This window comes from Labrus bergylta, chromosome 20 (genome assembly GCF_963930695.1).
Source record: "Labrus bergylta chromosome 20, fLabBer1.1, whole genome shotgun sequence".
Classification (NCBI taxonomy): domain Eukaryota; kingdom Metazoa; phylum Chordata; class Actinopteri; order Labriformes; family Labridae; genus Labrus; species Labrus bergylta.
In genome coordinates this window covers 20731999-20758058 of record NC_089214.1, presented here as the reverse complement: position 1 = coordinate 20758058, position 26060 = coordinate 20731999, and the positions used below count along the sequence as shown (strand labels likewise).

General features: G+C 42.2%; 1 protein-coding gene across 4 annotated transcripts in view; it reads right to left on the bottom strand.

Moving 5' to 3' along the window:
• Positions 1 to 26060, bottom strand: part of mpp7a (MAGUK p55 scaffold protein 7a) — a 146234-nt gene that overhangs the window by 88366 nt on the left and 31808 nt on the right. For all 4 annotated transcript variants that reach the window (XM_065948933.1, XM_020631021.3, XM_065948932.1 and 1 more), the window contains 2 exons: positions 19945 to 20113; positions 1603 to 1721 (listed from right to left, as the gene is read on the bottom strand). In XM_065948933.1, coding sequence (XP_065805005.1) covers positions 1603 to 1721; positions 19945 to 19981 — 156 coding nt within the window. In that variant the 5' untranslated portion in view covers positions 19982 to 20113. The remainder of the gene's footprint in view (positions 1 to 1602; positions 1722 to 19944; positions 20114 to 26060) is intronic.

The window sequence follows — 26060 nt, the reverse complement described above, 5'->3', positions numbered from 1 at the left end:
CAAATGTAGTTCTAACAATTATCTAAGTGTTTCTAGTAAATTGAGTAATGCAGCATGTTCAGTTACATTTAGAGCTAAAGAAAGAACTGAAGCAGCTGTTGTATTTTAGAGTTGCTCTCTTAAAGCTGATGATTCGATAGATCAGTCAAGAAGGTCCTGAGTCAAGATTTGTCACTGTAAATAGAGCAATGCAAGAGCAACATCACTGACGAAGTGGCAGGCCAAACTTTACAAACCCAGACCCAAATGAGCAAAAATACTGATAAACAAACGTTCAAAATTCAGAATTCAGAATCTGTGTATCAGCTAAGCTTTTTTCTTTGTCCGAAAATTAAGTCAGGAGGGGCTGGGAGCTGAGCTGTAGCTAGCTTATTTTTAAGGGTTCTCGTTTTAGGTTTGGATTCATTTATTGTTTATTGTTTTTACAGATAAATACACTAATTTGAAAGTGTACACAAAGACTCCGCAACCTCGCCGATACGCAGCTCCACAGTGATGCTGCCTTCATACTTTGATGGTGTTTTCAAACAAACACAAAACTCCAGAAAATGTTTCCAAATTTTCAGGGTGAGCTGCATGTGAGAATGCAAACGGCAGAATCTAAAATTGTCCTCAGACTGCCGGTCCCTAAAGTGGCACATAAAGTTGAGAGAGAAATTGTTTTTTGAAAGAAAATCAATTTATGAGGGCTGATATAGAAGTTTTAAGGCTGTGCTGGACAGAAAAAAAGGAGAGAATATACTGTAGCTGAACCTCCATTAAACCCGAATCTGATATGCCTAAGTTCTGAGTCTTATACAGCCCTTATATTTATACTTAGAGGGAACAGAAACCCAATGTGACTCTATTCAACAGCAGGAGATAAAGAAGAAGATTGGCTGCTTGCAGAGAATCCCAAGTGCAGATACATTTACCGTTGGTCAGACAGGCTGAATGTGTTACTTTCATTATCTCTGTCTGCCGGTGAGTGTATAAAGAGATCAAGTTTGGTTCATCTTCCTCCTAAACTCTGCAGCTATCTGGATTAACGGGCAGTATCCGGACCACAGGCCCATTCATGCTGGCAGAGGGGGAGTTAGAAGATCTGGGTGGGAAGACTGTCGGAATGACAATAAACTGTGTAATGTATGAACGAGACGGCAAAGGGAGGAGGTCGAATACAAGAGTGCTGAGGAATATGTGAAAGTGTGAGGGTTTTTATGTGGATTGGAGAGGGACAGGGGTTCAGAGTCTGTCCCATCCTTAGAGAGGAAGGATGTGACTAAAAAGGGGGTGTAGTTGAGATTCTAAAAAGGCAACATGAACCTTTCTGAAGCCAACTAAAGGTCATTCATTTTAAGGATGAAACACTGATCTTTTGCTTGCTGTGTGTAAAGCTGGAGACTTTGGAGCGAGACTGTGAGTTAAACTTCAGTCAAAGAACGTATAATTAGCAAAAAATCTGATCTCTTTTGCCGGATGTTGATAGTATTTGTTGATTAAAGAAACGCCTCCAGGACTTAGACAGGCATACATAAACGTTCTCTTGGAAAGCACAAATGTGCTGTCCCAGATATGGCACCACAGGTTTGTAAAGAGGAAAAAAGTCTTTGTTTGTTTCACCTTGACCAGCGACTGCAGGCTCCTCTCCCCGAACATGTCCTGGAGGAAGGTGTTGTCCTCGGGGCGGCTGACATGCGGCTGCAGCTGGGACGGCAGAGCGGCCAGCAGTTCGTACAGACCTGCAGCAAGAGACAGGAAACAGAGGGAGGTATGAGTATGAGCATGAACCGTCACACTCACATACAGCTGAAGAACAGATAGAAGAGGTGATGAACGTGTGCAGGAATAGACATTGAAGCAAACACAGAGAGTTAAGAGACGGAAGACATGACATGCAAATATTTGATAATGGTATTAAAAAAATGGATGCTATCTCTGTGTGTCCTTGTTTCTTCTTAGGATTGACTAGTACGAATGCAAAAGTAAAATAAACACACCGTGAAGTCCTGTGCAGAAAACCTACTCTAACGTCACAGTTCGACTCGTCTCTGGGAGGAAAAGGAAACACATACGGCATTCGTCGCCCCTCTACTTCCTGCTATTGTCCCGGCATTTGTTGCTGTTCAAGGAACACTGACTGCTGTCCCCTAATCAGAAACAACTCCAAAAACTCCATGTCAAGCTAATTAAACTTACACGTTTTGATCCGTTCAAGAGTTCAACTTCCTATTTTATTTTCCAAACAAACAGATGGCGCACATGCCTCGGGACGACTTCCATCCACAAATCACCATCATCATCATCATCTGCAAACGGTTTCCTGAGCAGAGTGTGAAGCAGTTCAGGTCGACACCAGATTATCAGAGTGAAATTTCTTATTCCAAGCACATTATCCAATGTCTCTTATATTATATTATATATATTATATAATAATTATATTGCACAGTATGCTGTCGTTCCTCAGTGACAAAGTACAGCCCAGGGAACATTTTCCTGCATAATGTATCTAAATTATTTTGGATTAATATATATCTAAAGACCTTTTACTAATATCTGTTTGTTTTGTATCTTGACTTGTAATTTATTGCAAACCTTATTTAAAGGTATCTGTGGGTTGTAAGATAATTTTGCTTCAAAAAATGTTTTGGTAAGTAAACTTTTCTTTTTCTTTTGAAAGATAATTTAACTCATTTTGATGAAGTTATATTTCCCCCATTTGATTTCTTTTTCTCTTGTTTTCAAGATTGGACTTTGAGCCGTGTAGGGAAGATGATTGTTTTTCTTGTGGTGCTTGTGTCAGTACTTTTTTTTACTCTCAGTGTAGAATAGAGATGAACTGTTCTGACCTCTCTAGATAAAATAAGTGTATTTGAGGTAAGTGATAGGAACGTTCTTGGCTGTTTACCATCTGATGTCATGAGCTCTCTTAGGTGAGTCGACTTCTGCTTCAACGCAGGCCTTTGTGGCCCGTATACAGCTCATCAAAGAGGTTCAATCTCAATCCCTTCAGAATTAAACATGCTGAAAGAAATGTCCTTTAAGGGTTTAGAAACCTGGCTTATGCTAAGAATGTATATTTCAAATTTAATTTACAGACAAACAAACTGGAGAGCCGATGGTTTCAAGATTCAGCAGGGAAGGAGGTGAAGCCCTCAGAGGGAGAGAGAGCATAAAACCAGCAAGTGAGCGATCTGGGATTCTTTCCAAACACAACAGAGTCCTGGATCACGACTGATAGCAGCAGATACTTGTTTGTTGCAGTGTTCTGGTCTTGAGCAGGGCTGTGATCCACTTAACCAGGGTCAGACGGCAGGCCCATACACAGCGCAGTCAAACCGGGTTTATTTTACAAACGCACCAGAAAGAAAGGCCCCCCCAAGATTCAAGCTTCTCAAACACAACCACACAGTGTTTGAGAAGCTTTGATGCAACACTGGTCATGTGAAGAAACTCTAAACACATTCACAGCAGAGCCATCGAAACGTCAAAACAAACTCGAGTGGCTTGGCTACCTCTCTGAGAGCGTCTTTCATCAGCGGACGCAGTGAAACAGAGGAAGGAGGGAGGGGGGGGGGGGGGGGGGGGGGGGGAGAAAGCGCCACAGACGGAGTAATTCGTAGCTGAAAGTGATTGATTGAAAACAACGGTTGACGTTGTTGGCTGGATAAATGACTAACTGGATGAACTGGCCAGCTCTCTGACTGGGTTAGAGCAAGTGTGTGCTGGCAGCTCAGAGCGTTTGGCTTGGGGAGCCGTGAGCCTGACTTAACTCAACTCATGTCATGTGCTGCTTCTGCTGCTGCTGGGCAGTCAGATGGATGGAGTGTGATGTGCACCTCTAAAGCCTCTGCTTCTCATTCAGGAGGTGATTTGGGGGGGTTTGAGAGATCTCTGAGCAGAGCACAGGATACATCATGGTGATATTCCTGCCCTGTTCTTCAGCTCACAACACAGACTCTGTGCACGGTTAGCACCTCATACCTCACTGCAGCTACAAACGCTCTGTGGTAAAGAAAGAAGTAGAACAAAGGAGAGAAACAGCCAGTGAACAAGAGGAGTAGTTCAACACAAGGTTTCCGATTCAGGTTAAATGTGGGATTGGGTATCACTGTGTGTTAAGACTGAGGTTTTACTTTGTGTGTGTTTAGTTTATATTTGGTTGTGTTGGATGTATCTGTGTAAATAGGTGACTGCACTATCTGGTTTTGATAATTGGTTTTATGGACGTTTTTATACATTCTCAGTCTCCCGTTGTTACCTGATGAACTCCTGTATTTATGTATTTAATGCCGCTCACGGTGTTTGTTGTTTCTATTGTCTGATTCTATGTGCCTGTGTTCTATGTAGTTGTTGTTTTTTTTCTCATAGTTGTTCTCACCTGGCTGCGAAACAAATTTCCCCTCAGGGACAATAAAGTAAAGTTGAAGTTGAAGGTGTGCCCATCCCAGTTGGTGACTGGTGCCTTGACATCCCACTCTTGCAGGTGATAGGCTAGGACACACGTCTTCTCAAGTCTTCTTCTTAGCTTGATGATTTCAGTGCAGTGCAGGGGGAACCCCGTCTGTCTCCTCTCCTCATCCCTTTGTTTCAGAGCTTGCATTAAGGGTGCACTCACACTATGCAATCCGTGCTATGCCCAATCCGTGCTATGCCCACGCTTCATCACAGTTCAATTGACCAGTGTGAGGGCTCCGACGGGTCATCATGACAATAACTGCACAAGATATGTAGCGTTCCTTCCTTACATTTGGACTAGTCTGAATTTAAATATCTGTTAATCACCTGGGAAATTAATCCCTAACATCCCTAAACAGAATCATGATCTGTGATTGATGGATTTGATTGTTTTTGGTTCTGGCAGGTTATAAGCTAGACAATCAGTCAGATTTCTATGTTATAAGTTGTCTGTACTTTTGTCTTCTTGTTTTACAAAGTGTTTAATTGGAGCCAGGCCGTAGAGCAATGATAGAAATCACATCACAGCCATAGACTATCCCACTTTATCTGATGGGTGCAAAATTCTCGTTTCACAATCTGAAGGATGGAAGAAGTGATATCAGAACATCTCCAGTTTTATACAAAACACATGTGCACCCGTCTTTACAGCGACCCCATGAAGTTTTACTCTCGCTCATTGTGAGATATTCCCCCCCAGTATGTGATCACCCGGTGCCTGCTTCTGCACTACTCGTTACCAGAGAGGTTGTAGCGTTTTCAGCTAACACAAGTCTGCAAAGGGCTCGGCCATTTACAACTTGGAACCCCCAACAGAACATCTCACGTAATATATATAAAAAAAAGATTTAAAGAGACATGGGATGAGGTGAGGGGTGTATGGGGGGGACAGATATGGTAATGTCATCAGTATTGGCAGTGCTGAGATACTGGTAGGAGGAGATGAAGGGAACGAGGGGGAGAGTGAAAGAGGGGGAGAGTGAGTCCCAAAGCATTATTCTCCCCAGGTGGTGCGAAGTCTCCCCTCCTGTCTACACCCTCAATGATTCAATTCTTTATTCCTTTTGACAACAATTCTTTTCTATCCACTCTGGGAAACCTAAACAGGCTGCGTGATGGAAAACACATCAAACTCCAGTAAGTGACCAGGAATAATGACATAATGGGGGAAAAAAAAGATAAAAGTGAAGCAGCCACTGCGTTTGCCTTCTTGGGTCACTGTGTCAGGCTGAACCTTGTGAACCAGAGAAAATCCCAGTTTTCAAACAACAACATAAAGAGCCGCGGACGAGTCAGGAGCTAAACAAAGACTCGGCAAAGCTGAAATTAAATATAAGAAAAGTACAAGTGGACAAGTGCAGAGCAGAAATGGAGGGCAAGAAAGAAAGAGAGAGGAAATGAGCCAAAAACCAACCACAGTGGTGAAATCACTGTGGACACTATAAAAAGCATACTGAAGGAATATATCCTCAGGCCAGATGTATGGACACACGTATAGATGTGTAACATCAGAAACCATGTCAGCATAGACACTTAGAGACAAAATGAGAGAGGGGAGAAGAAAGGATGGAGCCAAACCTTCACCACTAAAGGGTGGATTGACTTGTCTTGCAGGGCTTGCCTGGCTTCATGCGATTTGTTTTGGCCGGACTTTTCCGGACCCTCTCGTGCGGCCGCTGTGTTCTGCGGACCTGGCAGTGTTTTCTTGTTGTAGACCACTAGGTTCTGTTGTGGCTAGTCGTGGACATGCCCAGTCCAGAGGTCCATGAGACCATCGTGATGTTGTGCAGAAAGCCGACACGGCCTTCAGAGAAATCAGAGAGGCTAGGGCCTCCAAAAGCTTCCAATACGGAGGAAGTGACCACTTTAACTGCCAAACAGCACTTCCCGTCCCACGCCCACACCGCCATTGCGGTCAAAGAAAATAACAGTGTTTTTCATGGATCACTTTTATGTAAAACACTCAAAAAAAAAAAATCCCAGACAATGAAATACATTAAACATGATCTGCATCAAATTGCTAGTCACAAAGGTCAACGACCTCAGGGTTTTTCTGACGGGGGAAATTACAGGGGCTAATCTGACAACACGGAGTTTGCATGGTCGTAAAATATGACCCTCTCCATGACACTGTAATTTCAACACTGTTTACTTAAGGACCACATGGGCTGCTGGGAGACCAATTTATCAGTCTGTGCATAACTTTACGTTTTATGTTGGATTGTACAGCACGGATGCTGAGGGACCCCCATTTACATCTTGTAACCGAAGCACATACAGAAAGACAAACTGTCTCTCTGTCTGCTCAAGAACGAACTTGTTCGAGTACAGGAAATGAACGTTGGGTTTCGACTCAATTTCCTCCCTCCTGCACTTTCTTCCAGGTGCTGAATGAGTTATTGACCTCACTTATGTGTCCTTCAGGGAGCTAAGAGAGCACAATGTGTGCGAGGCTGCTGGAGGAAGAGAACTGTGACAACATGTGGGAGCAGGTCGGTATTTCAGACACTACCTCGTGAACATGCTACAGAGCCGTGAACAGGAAAAAAGTGGCAGACTCGGGTGGCTGCAAGAGTAGCAGCTGCAGACTGTGCGGACTGACCCACTCAGTTTGATTTACCTCCTCACTCTCCATATGAGAGAGGAGGGAAGTGTAAACCAAAAGCATAAGAGACCAAAAGCATGGAATGTCATGGACACTTTATGGTCAATTAAGATTTGGCTATTCAATCTAAAAGGTTAGTTCACCGTGCAATCCCAAACTAGTGTATCAGCCTTCATAGTCACTGTGGTTTTTAATCATGTCTGCTAAGGGAGTAAACGTTAGAGGTAGCTCAAAACAGCTTTATTTATCATTTTATAACGGGTTCTAATCACTTAGTCCATTTGTTTTAGAGAGGAGGGGCCCTCTATGGATTATTTGACTCCCAGTAAAAAACATGTGGATGACACTAAAAAAGCAAGTTTTTAAATGGTTTGTCAAGTATCTGTTTGAACATTTGGTGCAACTTAAAGAAACAGCAGCGCTCGCAATGGTTTTATTTGACATAATGAAGTAGAATTTGGGTTGGAACTTTAATGGAGCGGCCTAAACTGTGACAGAGAGAGCAAAGAGGAAGAATGAATTGAAGCAATAATCGACATAACATCTGTGATGCATAGTGACACAAACAACATCTGATGAACACGACTGTGCAGACAGAAGCATCTGATGAACACGACTGTGCAACTGTGCAGACAGAAGCTGAGAGAGAACGGCATTAAGGACAAAAGATTGATGGATTTCTGCAACAGCAAAAAAGATTTTATAATTCAGTGATGATTCCTGCACTTATGGAAACACATTCTGTCCAACACAGAAACTCTAGACAGACAGTGGGTAGGGAGAGGGATGCCAAACATAAGGAGAAGTGTTTAGGGTCCCCTGTTCACAGCCAACAAATAACAGGACACAATCTGTCATCAACCCACTGCTACCTTCCAGCCTCGGCTCGGTTGTCTAGCAGTGACTGACCTCTTTCTAATATTTATTTTAACCAAATTAAAACAAGACTGTAGGAGGCCTTGATTATCTATACAGATTGACCAGATGCCCACTCAATATGACCACAATGATCATTGTGTGAAGATGGGTCCTGACAAAGGAAGTTACATTGTTTAAACAGTGGACCAACCACCAACTCCTTCATGAACAATAATGACCCAAATTTCAGATATTTTTCAAACAATCAGATTTATTTAATGGGAAATTGTGCAGTTTGGACCTCAGTCAATACAAAACAAGTGTCAGAAGCAAGGAAACAGAACAAAGCTAACATGTTTAAAAATGGCTTCTCGTACTTTTGGACACAATTTTTATCTTCAAGACACACATTCACGACCCACAGAAAGCTGCTCTGCAACCAACTTTTGGGTCCCTACCCACCAGTTGAGGAGCAACTGGTTTAAAATATTCACTACAGGTTGTTTTCAGTGGTAACATTTTTTTTTTTTTTACTTTTTTGTACCATTCAAAGGCTATGATGCTTGCAGGCAGCTCTTTCTAACAGAACAGATACAGTATGTATGCTTATTGTTCATCAGACAATTGGAGGACTCAACTAACCGGTGGGGTAAAGTAACTGGTGAGAAAAACATTGCTTTAATGGTCTCCATGGTCTCTAAAACGGAGCTGGGCAGATGCAGAGCCAAACAGTGAAATACTTTGTTAAAATGTTTCTGGTTGATGCACAGCAAAAACTCTAAAACTCGTTAAATCTTAGGAAGTGTGTTTGCTTAACTTCTAGTCAAAAAATGTCTCATTACACTTATCAGAAGCCCCATTCACATAGCAAGTCAAGTGACAATCTTATTTCAAGATGGTACAAGAAAAAAAGGCCTGAATTGCTTGTATGAGTCAAATTAGATGCTAATGAAGCAAATAAAATGAACTTATGTTCCATGAAATGTGGTCTGTTTCTTCTTTTAAGAAACGGGATTGCTGCATTATTGAAATAAAATGTTTATATCTGGATATTTCAGGTGAAGGAGGCTTGTATAAAGTGTAATGAGATGTTTTGAATATAAATAAGATAAACACATTTTGTAGTATACCTGAATGAGATCATGAATGTTGCCTTGCATGAAAATATCATTCGATTAAAGGTTTGGGGATTCAAATAAGGTAACAGTATGTCTGGACAAAGTGACTGTTTGACTGGTGCAGCATCATCTAGCAGACATCAAATTATACAGTAGAAGCTGCGTATTAGCTGAGCAGATGTGCGATCTTTCAACATAACTTACAATTAATCCAGCAGTGCTCTACAAGGGAAATAACAGCGATAGACCATGGGGAGGGATAATATTTAAGGCTGGCCCATGAACATAACAGCAGCAGTCTGCGCTCCATTCAAGCCCACAAGCCTCCCATTACCAGTTCCAAAGACCAAACCACTTCTCCACATTAAAAAGGTCAGGGGACCGAGCCCTCCAATATCATCTTCAAGAACATTTCCGTGTCACGGTCTCTGAATGACTCCATCATTCAGATGGAGGGGGAAAAAAAGGAGAGAGAGTGGCTTTGCAAGATGTTAGTTAGGGCTCCACGGCATGGAAAATGACTTCAGCAAGTACAGTGCATCGGTCCAGGTGCAATCAACCGTCCCTCCGATCATATATCGACTGTTTCACTACCACAGGCTGAACTCTGGTTGCGTGTCATTTAAGGGCCTTTGCTGAGATCATGCCTCATTCAAGGGGGGAGCAAAAACAATCCAGGCTGCAGGACCTTATCAAAGTTGGATTTCAAGGCGGGATAGGCCAAGCTTTTCAGAATGGATTTCCTTTATTTCATCTTATTTTCAACATGCCATCAAATATTGGTAGGAAGTGCCTCACCCATCCTGCTCTATGCTTCGACACACCTCGACACTTCAAAGAGCTGTCAGCACATTGGAGACAGAGCGCAGGACAAAAGTACACGTCTAATCAACATAATTGAAGGCATATAGTCTGAAGCATGGGTCAGCAACCTGAAGAGCTGGTAGTGTTTTCTGCTACAACAGATTTAACAATCACACAGCAGAAAAGTGAGGCTTGAGTGGAAGCACCTGCACCAGAGCAAAGAGGGAAGTTGCTTGGTAAAAAAAAAAAAGAAGGAAACTTGGAATCAACTTTCTTTCAACTTCACTTCCAAAAGAAATTCACAAATAAATAATGTTAGGACAGATGGAGAGGAAGAAAGTCATTGACAAAGAGAGATGAATGTGCTGTGAAAGATGGAGAACAAAGATGGGATGGAAGCGCCTGAAGTCTGTGGGAAGGCCGAGTTTGGCGGCGGCCAAGATGGCGATGAAAGGCCGCTGTTTAGACTATTTTAATTCAACTAATCTTAGATCAACTCGAACATGATAGACAAAACACAGAAGCCACAACAAGCCCGCCAGATCCAAATGAACTGCCACCTCTGTTTATTGTGGCAACAATTCTTTCTGGAACAATCCTGCATGTTTCTGTCCAAAGCCATGGCCAGCAGCTTATTTCTACCCGGACAGCCAGAAATATCAGAGGCAGACAAGCCAATACCACCTACAGGTTTTAATCTGCTCAAGCATTTATAGCAGGACTTTGTCATTTAAATGTACTCACATATCCTGCTTTTTTCAGTCTTATAAATGGAGGGCTCTAACAGACTGGAGGCATAGAGGTTGGCTGACAATATCTGCTAATACGGGCCCATCACAGATCGCTGTTGTCAGTTTACCAAAATGCTCTATAAGCTTTTTCAGAGTTACATGTAAGACGAAGAACCCACACTTAAAACAAATGTAAATATCAATGAAATATTATTTAAGTATTGAGTGTCGGAGGACAGCAACAAAGGAAAATCATTTGAAAAGTCTATGGAGAACGATTTATGAAGCTCTGTAGATGGAGTGGAGCCGCAAAATCACCCAGCTTCCAAAAACTTTAAGAAACCCCTTAATCTGGTCTGTTGTGACTCTGTGTGTGAGAGTGTGATGTTTGTGTGGTCAAGGGACTTAATACTATAGGGCCCGATGGATTTGGGATTTTTGGGGCCAATACTGATGTCTATATTGGAGAGAGAAAAAATCTGATACCGATATCTTTCTTTAATCTATGTTTGATCTGTAGATATATGAAATACACATTTATTGCGTTGTTCCCTCAAATGCAGTTATCAAACACTTAGTGGAAAAGATATATATCTTGAAGACAAGACGGTCACTGAGCATGTTGACTCAGTTGTTGTTTGACTGGTGAATAAATCTAGTAATATCAGTGAATATATGAGATCAAATTAGCCGATACCGATAGTCACTGGATATGTTAATATCGGTCAATGTTATCGGCCGGCCAATTAATCAGTCAGGCTCTTCAAACTACCTATTACAGTATTAAACGGTATAGTACTGTAATTGTGAAAGAAAGGAAAAACGAGGTGTTTCAAATGAAATTAGATTTTTTTTAAATGAAACTATTATTATTAATAATTATGTTGAAACACTGGATGTACTGATACACTCAGACTCTTACTCACTAAATAAAATACAAAGATATAAATATGTATAAAAACAAATTGCATGGATGGAGTTGTTGCATAATTTATCCAGCTTGTCTGGAGTTTGATTCCATAGTCAATAATTCTCTCAGCACATGACACGGAGCTGTAGTGCTCTGTTTTCTCTGTTGTGTAAGAAAGCCTTTGAGCATCTCTTCATAGTAATATTGGGAGGAAATGATTTCACATTAAACGTGGAAAATGTCTGATGAGCTCGTATCATCCTCGTTGGGAATCTCAGGGTTGGTAGTGAAACACAGCAGAGGGTCCGTCAAACAGTTTTCGGCCTCCTTCTAATGCAAGTGAGCATGCCCTGTCTGCCGACGAGCGTTTCACTACCCTGTGTGCTTTGGAAGGTAGCAGCGGAGGATGTCATCCCAGCTCGACAAGAAGCAAAAGAATGTTTCTTATTCAAACAAATTAAAGTCATCATTCCTCCCTCTCACTCGCAATCCCCAGGTTTCTTTCTTTTGCATCTGCTTCTCTTAAATGCTTTTTCACTTTTTTTTTTTTTTTTTTTGTAAAACGATGTGGAAATTTTTGTTCTGATGTAAGTGGAAACAGGGAGCTCGTCCAGTGGCAACAAATCCTCGTGTTTCAGTACTGTATCATTGCGGCACAACGCTGGCTATTCACCCGGGACCACGACAAATGGCTGGAAGCTCCCAGAGGAACAACAACCCCCCGAAACCCCCCGACATCAGCACAGTCCTCCTCCAAACCTTCCTGAACGTCTCCCAAAAGTTGAAACCTGCCAAGGCCAGATGCTTTGGATTCTTTAAATCAGAATAAAAATATTAACCGTTGACCTCGACAGAGAAAAAGATATACGATCACACTCTTATCAAGTGGTTCATATTAAGACGTTTGTGTTTCTATATGTGCATTTGTCCTACAAAAGAAGTATGTGGAAGTAATAGAAATATCTGCATCTCATTACTCAGTTTCAGTATAGAGCCATCACCTTCTCCAACAGGGAGGGTTCAAGATCGGCGAGAATAAGAAAGCTGGAATCGCTCATTCATCACTCTCGCACAAACATGCACACTTGTAGCCAGTGAGTTATTAGCGTATCTGGTAAAAGAGTTGTCCCTTCGAAAAGATTTCCATGTGTAGTCTCTCATGCGAGTGTCGCCCGCCTCCTCTGCAGCTGTGCATGACTGAACCACCCTTATCTTTAGGCGCAGTGCGGGGGCCGTAAACCTTGATAGGACACGCAGGTACGGTTTACAATAACACAGTTAACTTTAATAAGGTTAATAAAAGGGCATCGGGGTCTTTAGAAGTGTGTGTGTGTGTGTGTCAGGATCAGGGGCGGGTTACGGATGCAGGGTTTAAGGGGCACCATGCTGTGAGTGTTAAAGCACATGGGGGGCTTGTCACCACACAGTTAAATCAGGTACAGCTTTGGGCAGGGGGACTCGTTTAAAACAGGCCAATTTCAAATCTCAGAAGTTGATTAATGAACGTTTGATCGCTGAATCAGGAGGAAGGTGAAACGGTAGGATTGGTACCATTTAATAAACTGTATTTAAAGCAGATATATAAAGAGTCATTAAAAAAAATAAACATTTAGCCTTTCTGTTTATAAAGATTTAACGTCATGATCTCGATAGTTTAAAAATCAGGTCCCAATTTATTTCTGACTTTTATTTGTTTTCTGTTTTCATGTGTGTAATATGATTTTATGGATTTTAAAATGTTCTTATGTGCTTTTATGCTGAATCTTTTTTTTTTTATATATCTGCTGTGTTTTCTGTTTTTGTTTCTGTAGTTTAAGCTGCTGTGGAGCACTTTGGTATATGTCAACCTTTTTAAAATGTGCTTTAAGAGTAGGGGGGTTATCAGATTTCTGGATATCTTTTGATTGTATCGCAGAATATGATATTATATTGTTGATTTACGTAGCTGATATGATTGACAGGTGGGCTCATCAAAACCGGCCTCAGCTCCACCTCTCAGCCTGTCGTTAGGTTGACTGAAAGTTAGACTGAGACAGGATTTTCATCATGGCGGCTGCTGCCGATGAGCCTCCAGAGCATCCTGCAGTAACAGATGGATGACATAACTCAGGCTTCAAACATTTTATGAAAATATTTTTTTAGATGACAGAAACCAAGCCATAAAATAAATTCCATTAGAATCACAGGACAGGAAATTGAAGTTGTACAACAACATAGAGACATCTTTAAAAAATGCTCTTCTTGGCCACTAATGGCTGGACGTCAGGGGGGACTCTGGGGACGAAACACTACATTGGATTGTTTGATTTGATTGAAATGAAATACATTATTTTACTTTAACCAATTTGTATAATGTCAGCAAGGACCTATGTGAGAAGATGTTGCATTTGAACTCATCAACATGCAAAACTTGATGCAGAAATGTATCAGTGTATAAAAGAGAGATTTAAGGTTTCCTGTTTGTTCTGATATCTCCAGCTCAACATTTTTTTTTCCCGTTCCACCTCTCCCCCTCAAACTAACAATTCCACCACTAACCTGCAATCACATAACTGCAGCAGCAGGGAGGAAATGGGGCCACAAGGAGCAAACACCCACTCTCTCACCGGGAGGTTCACTGACCTCTGAATGGCACAAACCAGATGTTGTGAGTCTCCAGATTCTGCAGAAACCTTTCAGAGTGACAGAGAAAGCTACTCATCTGAAAACTGCATAAATGAAATCATTCTTGGGGGGAAAAAGGAATAAAAATAGAGAAAGCTCCTAATCTGCACACAGCCAGCTGCTATTACTGTTTAATTCTTTGTGATTGTGATTGGGCACTTTCGTATTCAACTGGTTCCAAGAGAAAGAAATGTTAAAACAGACATTTCACAGTATTCCGCTGAGAGCAAGGACAAACAGGACAACATTTGTTGCCTAAAAAAAACCTAGAACTATTCTGCTGAATATTTTCATTTTAAATAAAACAACGTTTAAATTCAATATCCGTGGTAAGAATGGCAAGATAAGAAACAAACTACATTGAAAAAATAACAAATCTTATGCATTAAAAGAAATATGTTGCTAAAATGTTTTCCAATTGATTTCCTTGTTTGAACTAGTACTGAAAAGTAAATCATACAATAATGCAGATTATCTTAAAGCAACACCCATTTAGTGCGGTTTCTCCTTCTTTAACTCTAACCCTTTTTCCACTAAAAGACCAAGAGCTGACAACGCCAGCGGCATTTTCAACTTTTTAATCAGACATTATTCTTGATTAGTAGGCTACCTATAATACGAGTGGTGACTGACAGCAGTGTGAAAATGGCCTTCTCGTACCATAACAACAGACTAACGCCGCCTGCTGGCATGGAGAGTTATTTCCTCTCACGCATGCACAGATCATATGTGGTGGTTTGCTGTCGGCTGTAGTCTTTGCGGTGTGTTCAAGTGCAACTTTTTGTCCAAGACAAGACATCGTGAGGCGACAGGAGACAACGCCACAGGCGACCACTATTTCTTTGCTGTCTGCTTGGTGTGTCAAGGCCTTTAAATGTCTTGCTCTGAATAAACTAATTGTTAGAATGGCTGATGTTCCATCTCTGAGGCCTGTGGAGGTAATAACACAGAACTTTAGAAGAAATTAAGACAATATGATGAAATCATCTTGTCAATCTTCTACATGGGTGTTTTTGTGTCCCTGTCAATGTTTATGAGTCTCTGTATTTGTCTTTTAGGTTCACTTCACATCCTGTGATGCTGGAGGCGTATGTATAGATTTCTGTTAGCCCACAATAAAAATGCAGCAACACACGCACATCCACAGTGTACAAAAAAAAAAAAAGAATCTGGAAACTTGACCTTGCAGCTTGTGGAGTTCAGCAGGGAGATAAATGGTGAGGAACAGACAGAGGGAGTGGGCTGGGTTTGTCTGTCTGAAGATCCCCGAGTGGGAGCTGAAATAAACTGAGATGAGTCGAGCCAAACTGAGCGGAGGCGTAACAGTTATCTATCCCCGACCGAGCCCACAACAAAACAGCTGAACAGGAGGAGAAATGACTAAACAGCAGTGGTCTGGAGGAGAGAGAGAGAGAGAGAGGAGCTGGAGAGCAGCTGCATAACTCTGAAACAACCCCCCCCCCCTCCAGCAGAGAACTCCGGTTAATCGGAGCTTTGACTTATTGCCCGCATGTCTCTGTTGATACAGGCTCCACATTATCAGCCCTGTGAGGTGTTTGCAGAATTAAAAGTTCTTTCTCGTTCTCTTCTTGGACTTCTTGCTGGATTATGAATTAATGTGTTTGTGTGTACCAGGTAAAAGGAGCCAATAAAATGTCTCGTAACGGCCTCCTCAACGTGGGGCAGGTTTTTCTACATGTTGAAGGATGGTGGTATTTCTTGGACACCCTCAGACAAAAATGTTTCAAACACCCAGATCCCTGCAGCAGCCAGCGTCATCAACTAAAACCCTGACATGAATCAGCTTCCAAAGCATTTATTAAAAACCTAAAAGTCACACAGTGAAATAAGTCCACAGTAACCCAATCACTAGGTCAGCCTCTCCAACGTTCCCCTCGGTCTTATTTCAAGACCAGTTTCCAGCCTTTTATTGTTTTTTAAGTTTATTTTCTCACTTTCTTTTGGTTTCACTTATTAGAATCTAATTCACACAGAGCCTGTTGTTTATTTGGGCTGGGGTGGAGAGAGAGCGAGTGAGAGAGAGAGAGAGAGAGAGATGGTATGATCTTACATGTGCCCTGCATTCGTCTGCTCTCGTATTTGCTCTCCAAACACTCCAATAATGAACATTTTAATAAAGATCTACACCTCCTCCACACTTGCACACTCTCCAAAACTGCTGATGAAATATAAGAGCTGCTACTAAAGATTATTTATGTTCAAGATAATATTTTCCTCAACATTTGAAAAGAACAAGCACAGTGCTTCATCCTGTGAATGTGTGTGTGTGTGTGTGTGTGTGTGTGTGTGTGTGTGTGTGTGTGTGTGTGTGTGTGTGTGTGTGTGTGTGTGTGTGTGTGTGTGTGTGTGTGTGTGTGTGTGTGTGTGTGTGTGTGTGTGTGTGTGTGTGTGTGTGTGCGCGTGTGTGTGGTGAGGCTGGTGTTGACGAGCGTGCACATGGCAGCACCGCTAAAGAACTGAAGGTACTGGCAGGATATTGTAATTTGTCTGTAATTATTGGCAGCAAACACATATGTAGTAGATATTCCTTGTCTCTGTGGATTTATGCTGCTCTGCTGAGGTGTCGCTGCCTTCATGCCAAATCTGCAGAATTACTGAGAGGGTTGTTCTGTTCTGTTGCTGTTGTGGACAAACTCTGACTGAAAGTACACGTTGTCACATCTAGTTTAAATCTCTGCATGGACCCATACACTCCTTCATGACATCCAAGAAAGCTTACCACTCTGACAAGTAAGGTGCCTATTGTGTCCAATAAGCATATGTAACCACCCACTAATGCCCATAAAAGGGCATGAGTGCAGGGCCCTGTAGAAAGACATGCCGATAGCAAAAAATAATGTTGTGGCGATGCCAATCAGAGGGCTGAAAAAGGCGCCGTCTGACTCCTAATGGAGCAGAGACGTTACCAGTTGTGAAGTGGAGGTAATCCTGCAGGAGGTCAGCAGCAAACAAACTGTTTGATTCATCAGTGTGAGTAATGGTTACAAAGGAACACACACAAAAAGACACATGGGATGGAATGAACATCATCATTGTAGCCCGTGTGAACTGAAGTGTCATGTGTAGCATTTCATGTAAACTCCTATAATATTATACAACTGTAGATTTAAATTAAATGGAATAACCGAGCTAGTCAGCACTCAAAAGTTTGTACGAGTGCTCCTGAGTTTAAGTAAATTCTGACCTTACGTAAGAACAAATCTCACATTGAGAAAACACCGGTAAATCCTAGTATCATCTGCAGAATGTGTAGGCGCAGGATCAAATGGTACCAGAAGTGTTCTTGTATCCATTTGTAGTGTGACTGTAACTGTCCACATTTCCACAGGCATTGGCTGTATGCAGAGTATGTTGACTGCAAAAGAGGTAGAAGGCTGAATCCCTGAAGTCCTTCAATCAATCAAGACACTACACCAAAGAGAAGGTAAATATCTTACTCTTTGTTATTTATCATAGCAATAGTCCAATGAGTTATAAATAATGTCTTTCTACTGGGGATGTATCGATATAATCACTTCATGATATGATACGATTTGACAAACAAGCTTTTATTTTGAAAGGATACAAAAGGTACGTCTAAAATAGGGCAAAGTTAAAGGAGTAAATGAAAACATATTTGTCATCTGTGAATACATTCCCCTGTCTTAAAAAATGATACACGGGTCGGCTTTAATTAAAATAGTATAAAATAGCAGTACAACAGGGAATCAAAATAATCGTGGAGAGGAAAACAGTTTCATCAATATTGAATTTCGCTTTCAACTCGACGATCATTCCTTCACATAGTTTCAGTGAGCTGGTTCTATATTTTTACACTGAAAAAAAAGGAGATTAAGAGTAGTTTAATCGACTGACTCATCCAAGCAAGAGCAGATGCAGCTGAATGGTTTCTCTATTGTAGCGTGCAAAATACGACAGATTTTCCATCATCATCCCGACTGAGCCTCGTCCATAAACTAAACGGCATTATAACGATACCAAGGGTAACCCTCGCTGAATTCTGTGCAAACTTTTGATACAACGCCGGGCAGCCGGGTTGCCAGGAAGACCACAGAAGGTTTTAGTGATTTCAGCAGATCAGTGACCATCATGTTTCACCTGCACACACAGCTTCACAGGACCATCACTTGGGAAGCTGAGGAGATGGGCCGGAGGAATCTTTACGTGTTTTATTTGGAAACGTGAGCCCTCGCCGGTAATTGCCCAAAATGACTCTAATCGTAATTGACGGTCTGGCTTTCTACTTTGTCTGCACGAATTTCCAGGATGACGGGGGCTACGGTAACTCTGTTAAAAGTCTGGACGCAGAATCGCACACACTCTTTATCCATTAGAGCAGGACTTAATGTCTGTCCTCCTTTTGTCCTTTTGCTATCCTGCTCTAGCTGGGTCAAGCCCTCTGGTGTGAGTGAGTGAGTGTGTACATGTGTGTGTGTGTGTATGCTTGAGCGCGCGTGTGTGTGTGTGTGTGTGTGTGTGTGTGTGTGTGTGTGTGTGTGTCCTTGTGATGATGACGTAGTCGGCCATTAAGTCAGTCTGAGAGGAGGATAGTGTTCCTGAGGGGAGAGGTGGTGATTTCTGGCAGCTGTCTCTGCGTTGACAAGCTTGATGTGCTCCTCACACTCTTATACACACGCACACACACACACACACACACGCACACACACGCACACACACGCACACACACGCACACACACGCACACACACGCACACACACGCACACACACGCACACCTCAGTAGAAGAGTAGAGGGAACAAAAGACACAATATTTTGATATTGTTTTGCTTTCTTTTTCTAACTGTATATTACTGAATGAATACTTACGATCAATGTAATGATATTCACTCGGCGGGGTACAAATTAAAACATTGTCTATTTTGATCCCAGTTTGAATCATCTCAAGTTTAGGAAGGTCCATCACAGTCAAAAAAAGCTGACTTATAACTGAGGATTTTTTCTAAAATGAAATGTGTGTTCTGCTTTGAGTTGTGTGCAAACTTCAAATACACATACTCTTCTTCTGCCTGAGCTCTTTCATAGGTGTTTCGATGACATGCCCACATCACCTCCAAAGAACTCATTGGCGACATCTGGCGCCCCAGTTGTGCGCCCTTCTGCTTTACCTGCCTCTGATGCTACCGCTGATGTTTTGAGGCCCAGGTAGCATCTTTCCTAGTGGCTCCTTAATATGTGATGTGTACATGGAGTTGAACATGGTGTCAAAAGAAATGCAGGTAAAGACGATATCTACATCTGTCAAACCGAAGAAGACGTCAAAACATACCTAAATGTCCTGACCTCGACTTGTCTGATTGTTATTTTGGGAAATATCTGGAACATTTTATAGTGCTAACCTGTGGTCAAACTACAAGAAAGGAGAGACTTCAAATAGCTTATCATGATGCTTAAAGATGAATCATTTAACTATCTAAATGGTACAGTTCAAGTTTTATGTTTGTTGTAGCAGGAAACATGAAATACTCTCTGTTTATCAAAACTAGGTTTGTTTACTCTGCCAATGCCAGCTCCAGAAAGCATGACACAGTAGACCACAATACATTTTTCTATTTCTTATACTGGTGCTTAAGTTTGTAGTTTCCATGTTATTTATTCCCTTGATCATGGACACTGACTCTAAAATAAAGTTTGCAGCAACATAGATTGATTATGGACAGTAAAATAAGTATCAAAGAACACAAATACTTTTTCTAATATTTGCTGGAAAACCCACATTTTACGAGTGTATTTTACTGGTTTTGTATTTCAGGTTGTGTTTTTGGCTGAGGGGTCCGTACCTGGCTCGTGGCCGGCTCCAGTGGCCAGGGCAGGCATGGCTCCTGCCGGCTGCTTCCTGGTTCCCCTCGGGCTGTGGAAAATGGCAGCGGGGCGTCAGAGTATAGCTCCTCGGGTAGCTCCTCCGCAGGGACTGGCTGAGTGTGAGGACGGGCTTTATGCCATGGAGCCCTGCAAAGAGAAGAAGATTTTAGAGCCTACCTGTCAAATGGCAGAACAGCCGCATGCACGTGTGTCAGTCAGATCCTGTGTTGTGAGTGTGTGTGTTAGCGGCCTGTCGTCATGGAAATGGATATCAGCCATACTCACACATGCATGCGATTGTGTGTAGGTGAGCCAACGATTGACAGAGAATGAGTCACTGACTGTGTGTGACTCTGGGTGTTTACAACCCAACACTTTTTCCCTAAGCTGCTGAACATCCTGCTTTGTGCATGAGCCAACATAACATCACCTGCAGTACACACACACACACACACACGCAGAGACACACACAGCTATCCCACACTTCTATTCATCGTCCAGCGGAAACGAGGGAAACTTTATCGGCGCAGGGTAAGTGAGCAGAGCAAATGAAACAGACCTGTGAGAAATCACAGGCGTGGAAAAGCATCGCTTCGTAAATAACGGCGCTCATCTGGAAAGCCAGATAGAGCAGGATCAGGACGGCTGTCCGATACAACTCCAAAGTCTGTGGCTCATTGAAATCTGCCCCCGCGCTCACAGTAGTGTACAATAAACTCCTGCTGCACCACAACACACAAAGCAGAAACACTTATTTGGACCAAAGAGCTAGATTTAAGCCAGTCAGAGTGGCAGCCTTAAGACCACCTTATGACCTGAGACTTCACAGATATGAGGACATTTTGGATGAACTATTAATAGATCGGACCTTATTTTAAACAATATTGAAGACTTATTTCCAAATTAAAATAAGCAGATTTAGCATTAAGACGCGGCTTTAGTATCTAAAAATCAATTTTGAACATCTATTCACTAAGTAAGAATGTTTTTAGGTTGAGCAGAAAAAAAAAGATTAGATAATAATCACATACTATGATTTCAGAACGTACTACATGAATACAATATGCACCGCTCTTGTCAACAACCATTGTATGTTCTGCCAATGACATTGGCGAGTGAGCTATAACCTGTATACGACTGAGAGATCCCAGTTAAGGCCTTCTGCACCAGCCACTAACCACGTCACAGACTCCTCTCCATGCATGCTGCATTTATCAACCGCTTTTAAAAAGTTCACTAGAAGAGGTGTTTGAGTCCAGCGTAGCACTGAAGCCACCACAAATGCTTTATCTGAGAAAGAGAGAAAGGGAAACAATTACTGTTTAGCCTTCGGTCCACAGCTTAATGATCCATGATATGTCAGATCTGTGACGCAGTCTCACACTGTTACCTAAACTGGAGAGCCTCAGGGTGCTGTTAGTGGTTCACTCACTGTGTGACATTTTGTCTCTCCCATGTTGATAAGCAGTGTGAAACAAGCCGTGGCTGGACACGCGGTTACACCTTCATGCTTCCAGTTCATTGGGACCCCCGTCGATGGCTGGGTGGTGTAGGATGCACATACTTGAAATACTGTGACTCATGTCCATCCTAACCAGCCAAACTGGTCTGGAAATTCATTTTAAGTGATTTGCGATTTGTGATTTGTAATGCAATGCATTACTCACTCAGCCCCCACAATGACAGCTGCAAAGAAGTAATCATTTCCTGGCTTATTGCACTTCATGTGTGTACAAACACACATACGGAGGTTGAGACTCAGACCTGCCAAGACAGCAGCCCACGGAGCAAAAAGGCTACCACGCCTGTCTGACATAAATTGTGATGTGAACTCACCTCGGGGCCTTGCAGACCCCCAGGTGGAGCCTTGTGGAAAAAGCATCTGAGACAATAGGGTCCAGAGGACGCCTGAGCGAGCAGGTAAGCAAACTGTTGAGAGCATATCAGAAAGAGATTTTTTGGATTGAGATGTACAAAATGTGGTGCATTCATCAAACAGCACTAAAGAAAGGATCGATTTTCCAACGAGAGGAGATCTGGGAGACAAATTCTTAAATCCTGCCAGCATGTCACGCCAGCGCCAATTTGTGCGCCAGATTCTTCCATCGTTTGCATGACTTTTGCATGTGCATTGAAGACAAATGAGAAACCTGCTGAAATCTGAGTTCAGCGCTGTTCAACCCTTTGCATATTTCAATAAAATGGGTTAAGAGGAGCAGCAGAGAAGGGCAGTGGCGCCGCGAGCACTGACCACAAAATCTCTCCAGCAGGCCGGTTTGAACAGGGGACCAAAACCTTACAGCCACTGAGCTCATGCCAAGTGAACTGACCCATGCTAAATCAGTTCAGTGTTTCGCAGAGCACGGTTTTGTCATAAGACTGTGTGATTAGAATGACAGACTTAAGAAAAGACAAGGGACATGAAGAAGGTATGCTGAGCAGCAATATCAGTCGTTTTGCCTTTTGTTGAATCCAAAGGGGAATGACAAGATATTCCCCAATCTGAGGAAGGATCCATCTTTCCATTTGAGGGGCCTTCTGAGGGCCAGGATGCATGTCTCAGAGCTGGGAACACCTGGGACTCGTTTTAAAAGTGACCCAAAAGGATCGTAATAGACAGACTTGAAGAAACATTCCTCACTGTCAGAATGCTCTCACTGCGTCTGTCTTCAGATCACGAGATCAGATGGTCATGGAGGGAAGCTGAGGGACAGTGGACGAGATGGGATATGCCTAATTGCAATCCTCTTTGTAACCCTACTGAGACAACTTAACTTAATATGGTTCTGCCACCATCTAGTGGGAACTTTCTCTACTGCACCACAAAGAGCTGTATGGATGGACGTCAGGAGACACTGTCTGCGTCTGCATAGTCTTGTTCTAAGTGTGAAACCTGAGGTGGAATCAGTATTTAAAGAGAAAATATCTCAGGATGATGGATTGATAGGTTAAAGGATAGAAATGGGGTAGGGTAGAAGACTGTTATTCTTCTTTACTTTTCAAAAACAAGCCTGTCGGTCCAGCAGGAGGGGTGAAACACGGGTGGAGTCGTCTGACTCTCAGCTGGGTGTCAGCGAGAGAAATCTGACGAGGGGGAGGGGAATGACTGACAGTGACAACACCTTAAGACCTGATTTTTCTTATGGTCTGTCAACAAACTGGAAGTATGCTTGGAATTTCAAATATCTAGATACAGTCAGGAGTGTCTATCTAAAAATGGTTCAAATCTCCACCTCTCCAAAACCAAAACACAAACTGATGATTTCAAGCAGCACAAATAGCAATTAGTAGTGGTTACATGTTAAAATGTAGTGTTAACCACTGTACTTTAATAGACAGCCAAGATGCTGTTTGCATGTTTACAGGTTAATGTCTTGGTTTTTAGGCCAGGGTACATTTAGTTTTCTTCAGGTTTTTTTCCTCTGAGTCACATTGATCTCCTCCAAACTAAAAAAAGTTTAGATAAGCACGTTCAAATTCAAAGTCAGCTTCTCTCAGATGTTCATCTGAGCGTTTAGTACTTAGCATGGAGCAAGACAGGATATTGCTCATTTGGTTTAACTATACAAATAACCAACCTAATGAATGTCAAGCTGACTAACTGTAACTTAAATGTGTGCTAGGTAAAACTCAAATACGCTGATAGATGAATATGGTGTTGCCAACAATAAAATAAAAAACGATAAATCAATGAGGGGTTTTGTTTTGAACAGCCAAATTTTGAATTTGGTAAGGCCATGTTTTTCAGTCTTCTGCCCAACTCCTTCCATAACGTTGGACTGGACAGGACACATAACAGATGGCCAATTGGCAACAAGATCGTGATCAGCAAAAGAAAAAGAGGTAAAGACATGTTATCCTCTGAAGCATTCACACAGTTGGAAATTAATGTTCTTCATTCATGCTGCCTCCATCTGTCCTGCACAGTAAGTACCAAAACAGGACCTCCCAGAGGTCCGCTCTGCCACTCAGCAGCACTTAAAACCTCCCTAAAGTGCTGGAGGGGTGTTGGATTTAATTGTCCTGGATTGTCATACATCAGGTGACAGGAAGGCCAGCTGCCGGTTGTGTTTTACTGGGCCACCAAGAATGACACTGATCAGCATGCTGGACGACTATCCAGAGTCACCACTGTCACACCTGATCTAGTTACAGCTCAAAGGACCAGTTTGACCCAAAGCTATCCGCCATCTTCAACGTCTGCTGCTCCACTCCCAACTAATGAGTTTATCTACACCGGTCCTCCATTCAGGAGACGAGAAAAGATCCATTCGGCAGTCCGTTTAACACCTGCTCAGGTTTCCATTTCTTGCCTGTTTATAGCAATAATGTTCAGCTTAGGTCCTGGACTTATCATAAGCTGTTTTCTCATGAGAACTCTGGAAAATGTCCATAGAATGAGGTCTGGACATACTAGTCCAGAGTTGACCTTTCACTCACTATGGGAGAGTGATATCCACTAATGCATTCTCAACTAGTGTCAACTGTGGAGAGACGATATCCTCTGCAGCAATGCTCCATCTTTTTGGACCTGTTCACTGAATAAACAAAAGCAATGAAGACGAATACAAACGCAGAAAGGGTAGCAGCAGCGTTATCAGTGTCGTCAACCAGGCTCCTCTTAAGCAGTGAATGTGCTGGCCAATAACCTGGTCTATTTATGCATTGGCTCAATCTGACATTGCATGAATTTTGTAGAAGGGAAATGGCAAAAAGTGGCAAAGTGAAGTCACTTTCATGTCAAGTTTGACTCATTTCCACATTTTCTTTCTCACATACAGCCCAACAAGTTCAGGAGTGCAGAGCATATGTGAAAGGGGCAATAGTCTTTAGTAACATTTAAGCCAGACTTTTTTCCCCCCAATACCAGCTTTTCAAGATTCTTTCTAATCTCGAACTGTGGCACGTGGATACTCGACTGTGCAAAATATCTCAAAACTCACACTAAAAGTTAGATTTAAATAAGGTAGTGTCTGACCAACCATAAAATCAGCAAATATGTATTGGCGGTTTCAACAACTTCATAAACGATGTACTCACACCTGACCAAATGCAACAGGAGTAACAGATTTACAAAGGCAGAATCTGGGAAATAAAACATACTTTGCAAAAAAAAGCATCCTGAATTTGCAACTCCCACTATAAACTTCCATACTTCCATCCAATGTTCATTCAATGACTCAGCGAGCAGCCTTTTAGTTGCTGAGTCATTAAACGCTGAGTGTTTGATTAACAGCTGCTCATCAAAGGTTAAGCCATCATGTGAGTTCTTGTGTGCTTAAATAAAAGTGATTGTGTGCTTTCTTCTTGCAAGAGAGACCAAGAGAGGGAGGTGCACTGTCATGTGGGTTTAAAAGAAATATACAATATTTGTTCCTTTTACGGAAAACTATGTCCTTCTACTTCAGGCCCCATTGGTGAGCTCGGGCTTTAAGGTATTGGTATGGGGTAGCAGCGAAGACAGATTGGATGTAAAATCAATTTGTATTTCAGCTTCTCTACATCATATTGGCTTGTAGGAACCACAAAGTGCAGAGTCAGACAGACAGAAGTAGATAGAGTTACAGCCACATGCACACAACCATACATGACACCATCAGAAGAGTATAATTGCAGCGTATCCAGCTGTGGTAAAGAAGAACATTCATATACACACAGGCACACACGGTGGAGCTACTTGTCAATGGGCTGTGTATAATTGCAGTGTATTAAACTGTGGTCAGGGGAATATTCACCCAAATGACATTTTAAGATTGTAAAACTGAAAAAGAGATAGTCTAAATGCCAGCGCCTCATAGGGCAGGCAGCCGTTTGCTTTTTCGGTTTCTTCTGTGGAAAGAACACATTGTGGAATAATGTCTTTCTCCTGCATTCGGGCAGCGCTGCCAAATGTCACCACGTCGATTCCTATTAAACGCTGAGCGGGTGATGCTGGTGGGATAGGGTTGTGTTTTTCAGGCGTGTGCCATACATCTTCTCGTTAATCGACGTTAGCTTTATGAGGGATTGTGGCTGCTTAAATTAAGACTGAGTGGGACCTGGAAGGGCTGACAGTCCTGGACTGACTGAGTGGGCTGGAGGAGGGAGGAGGAGG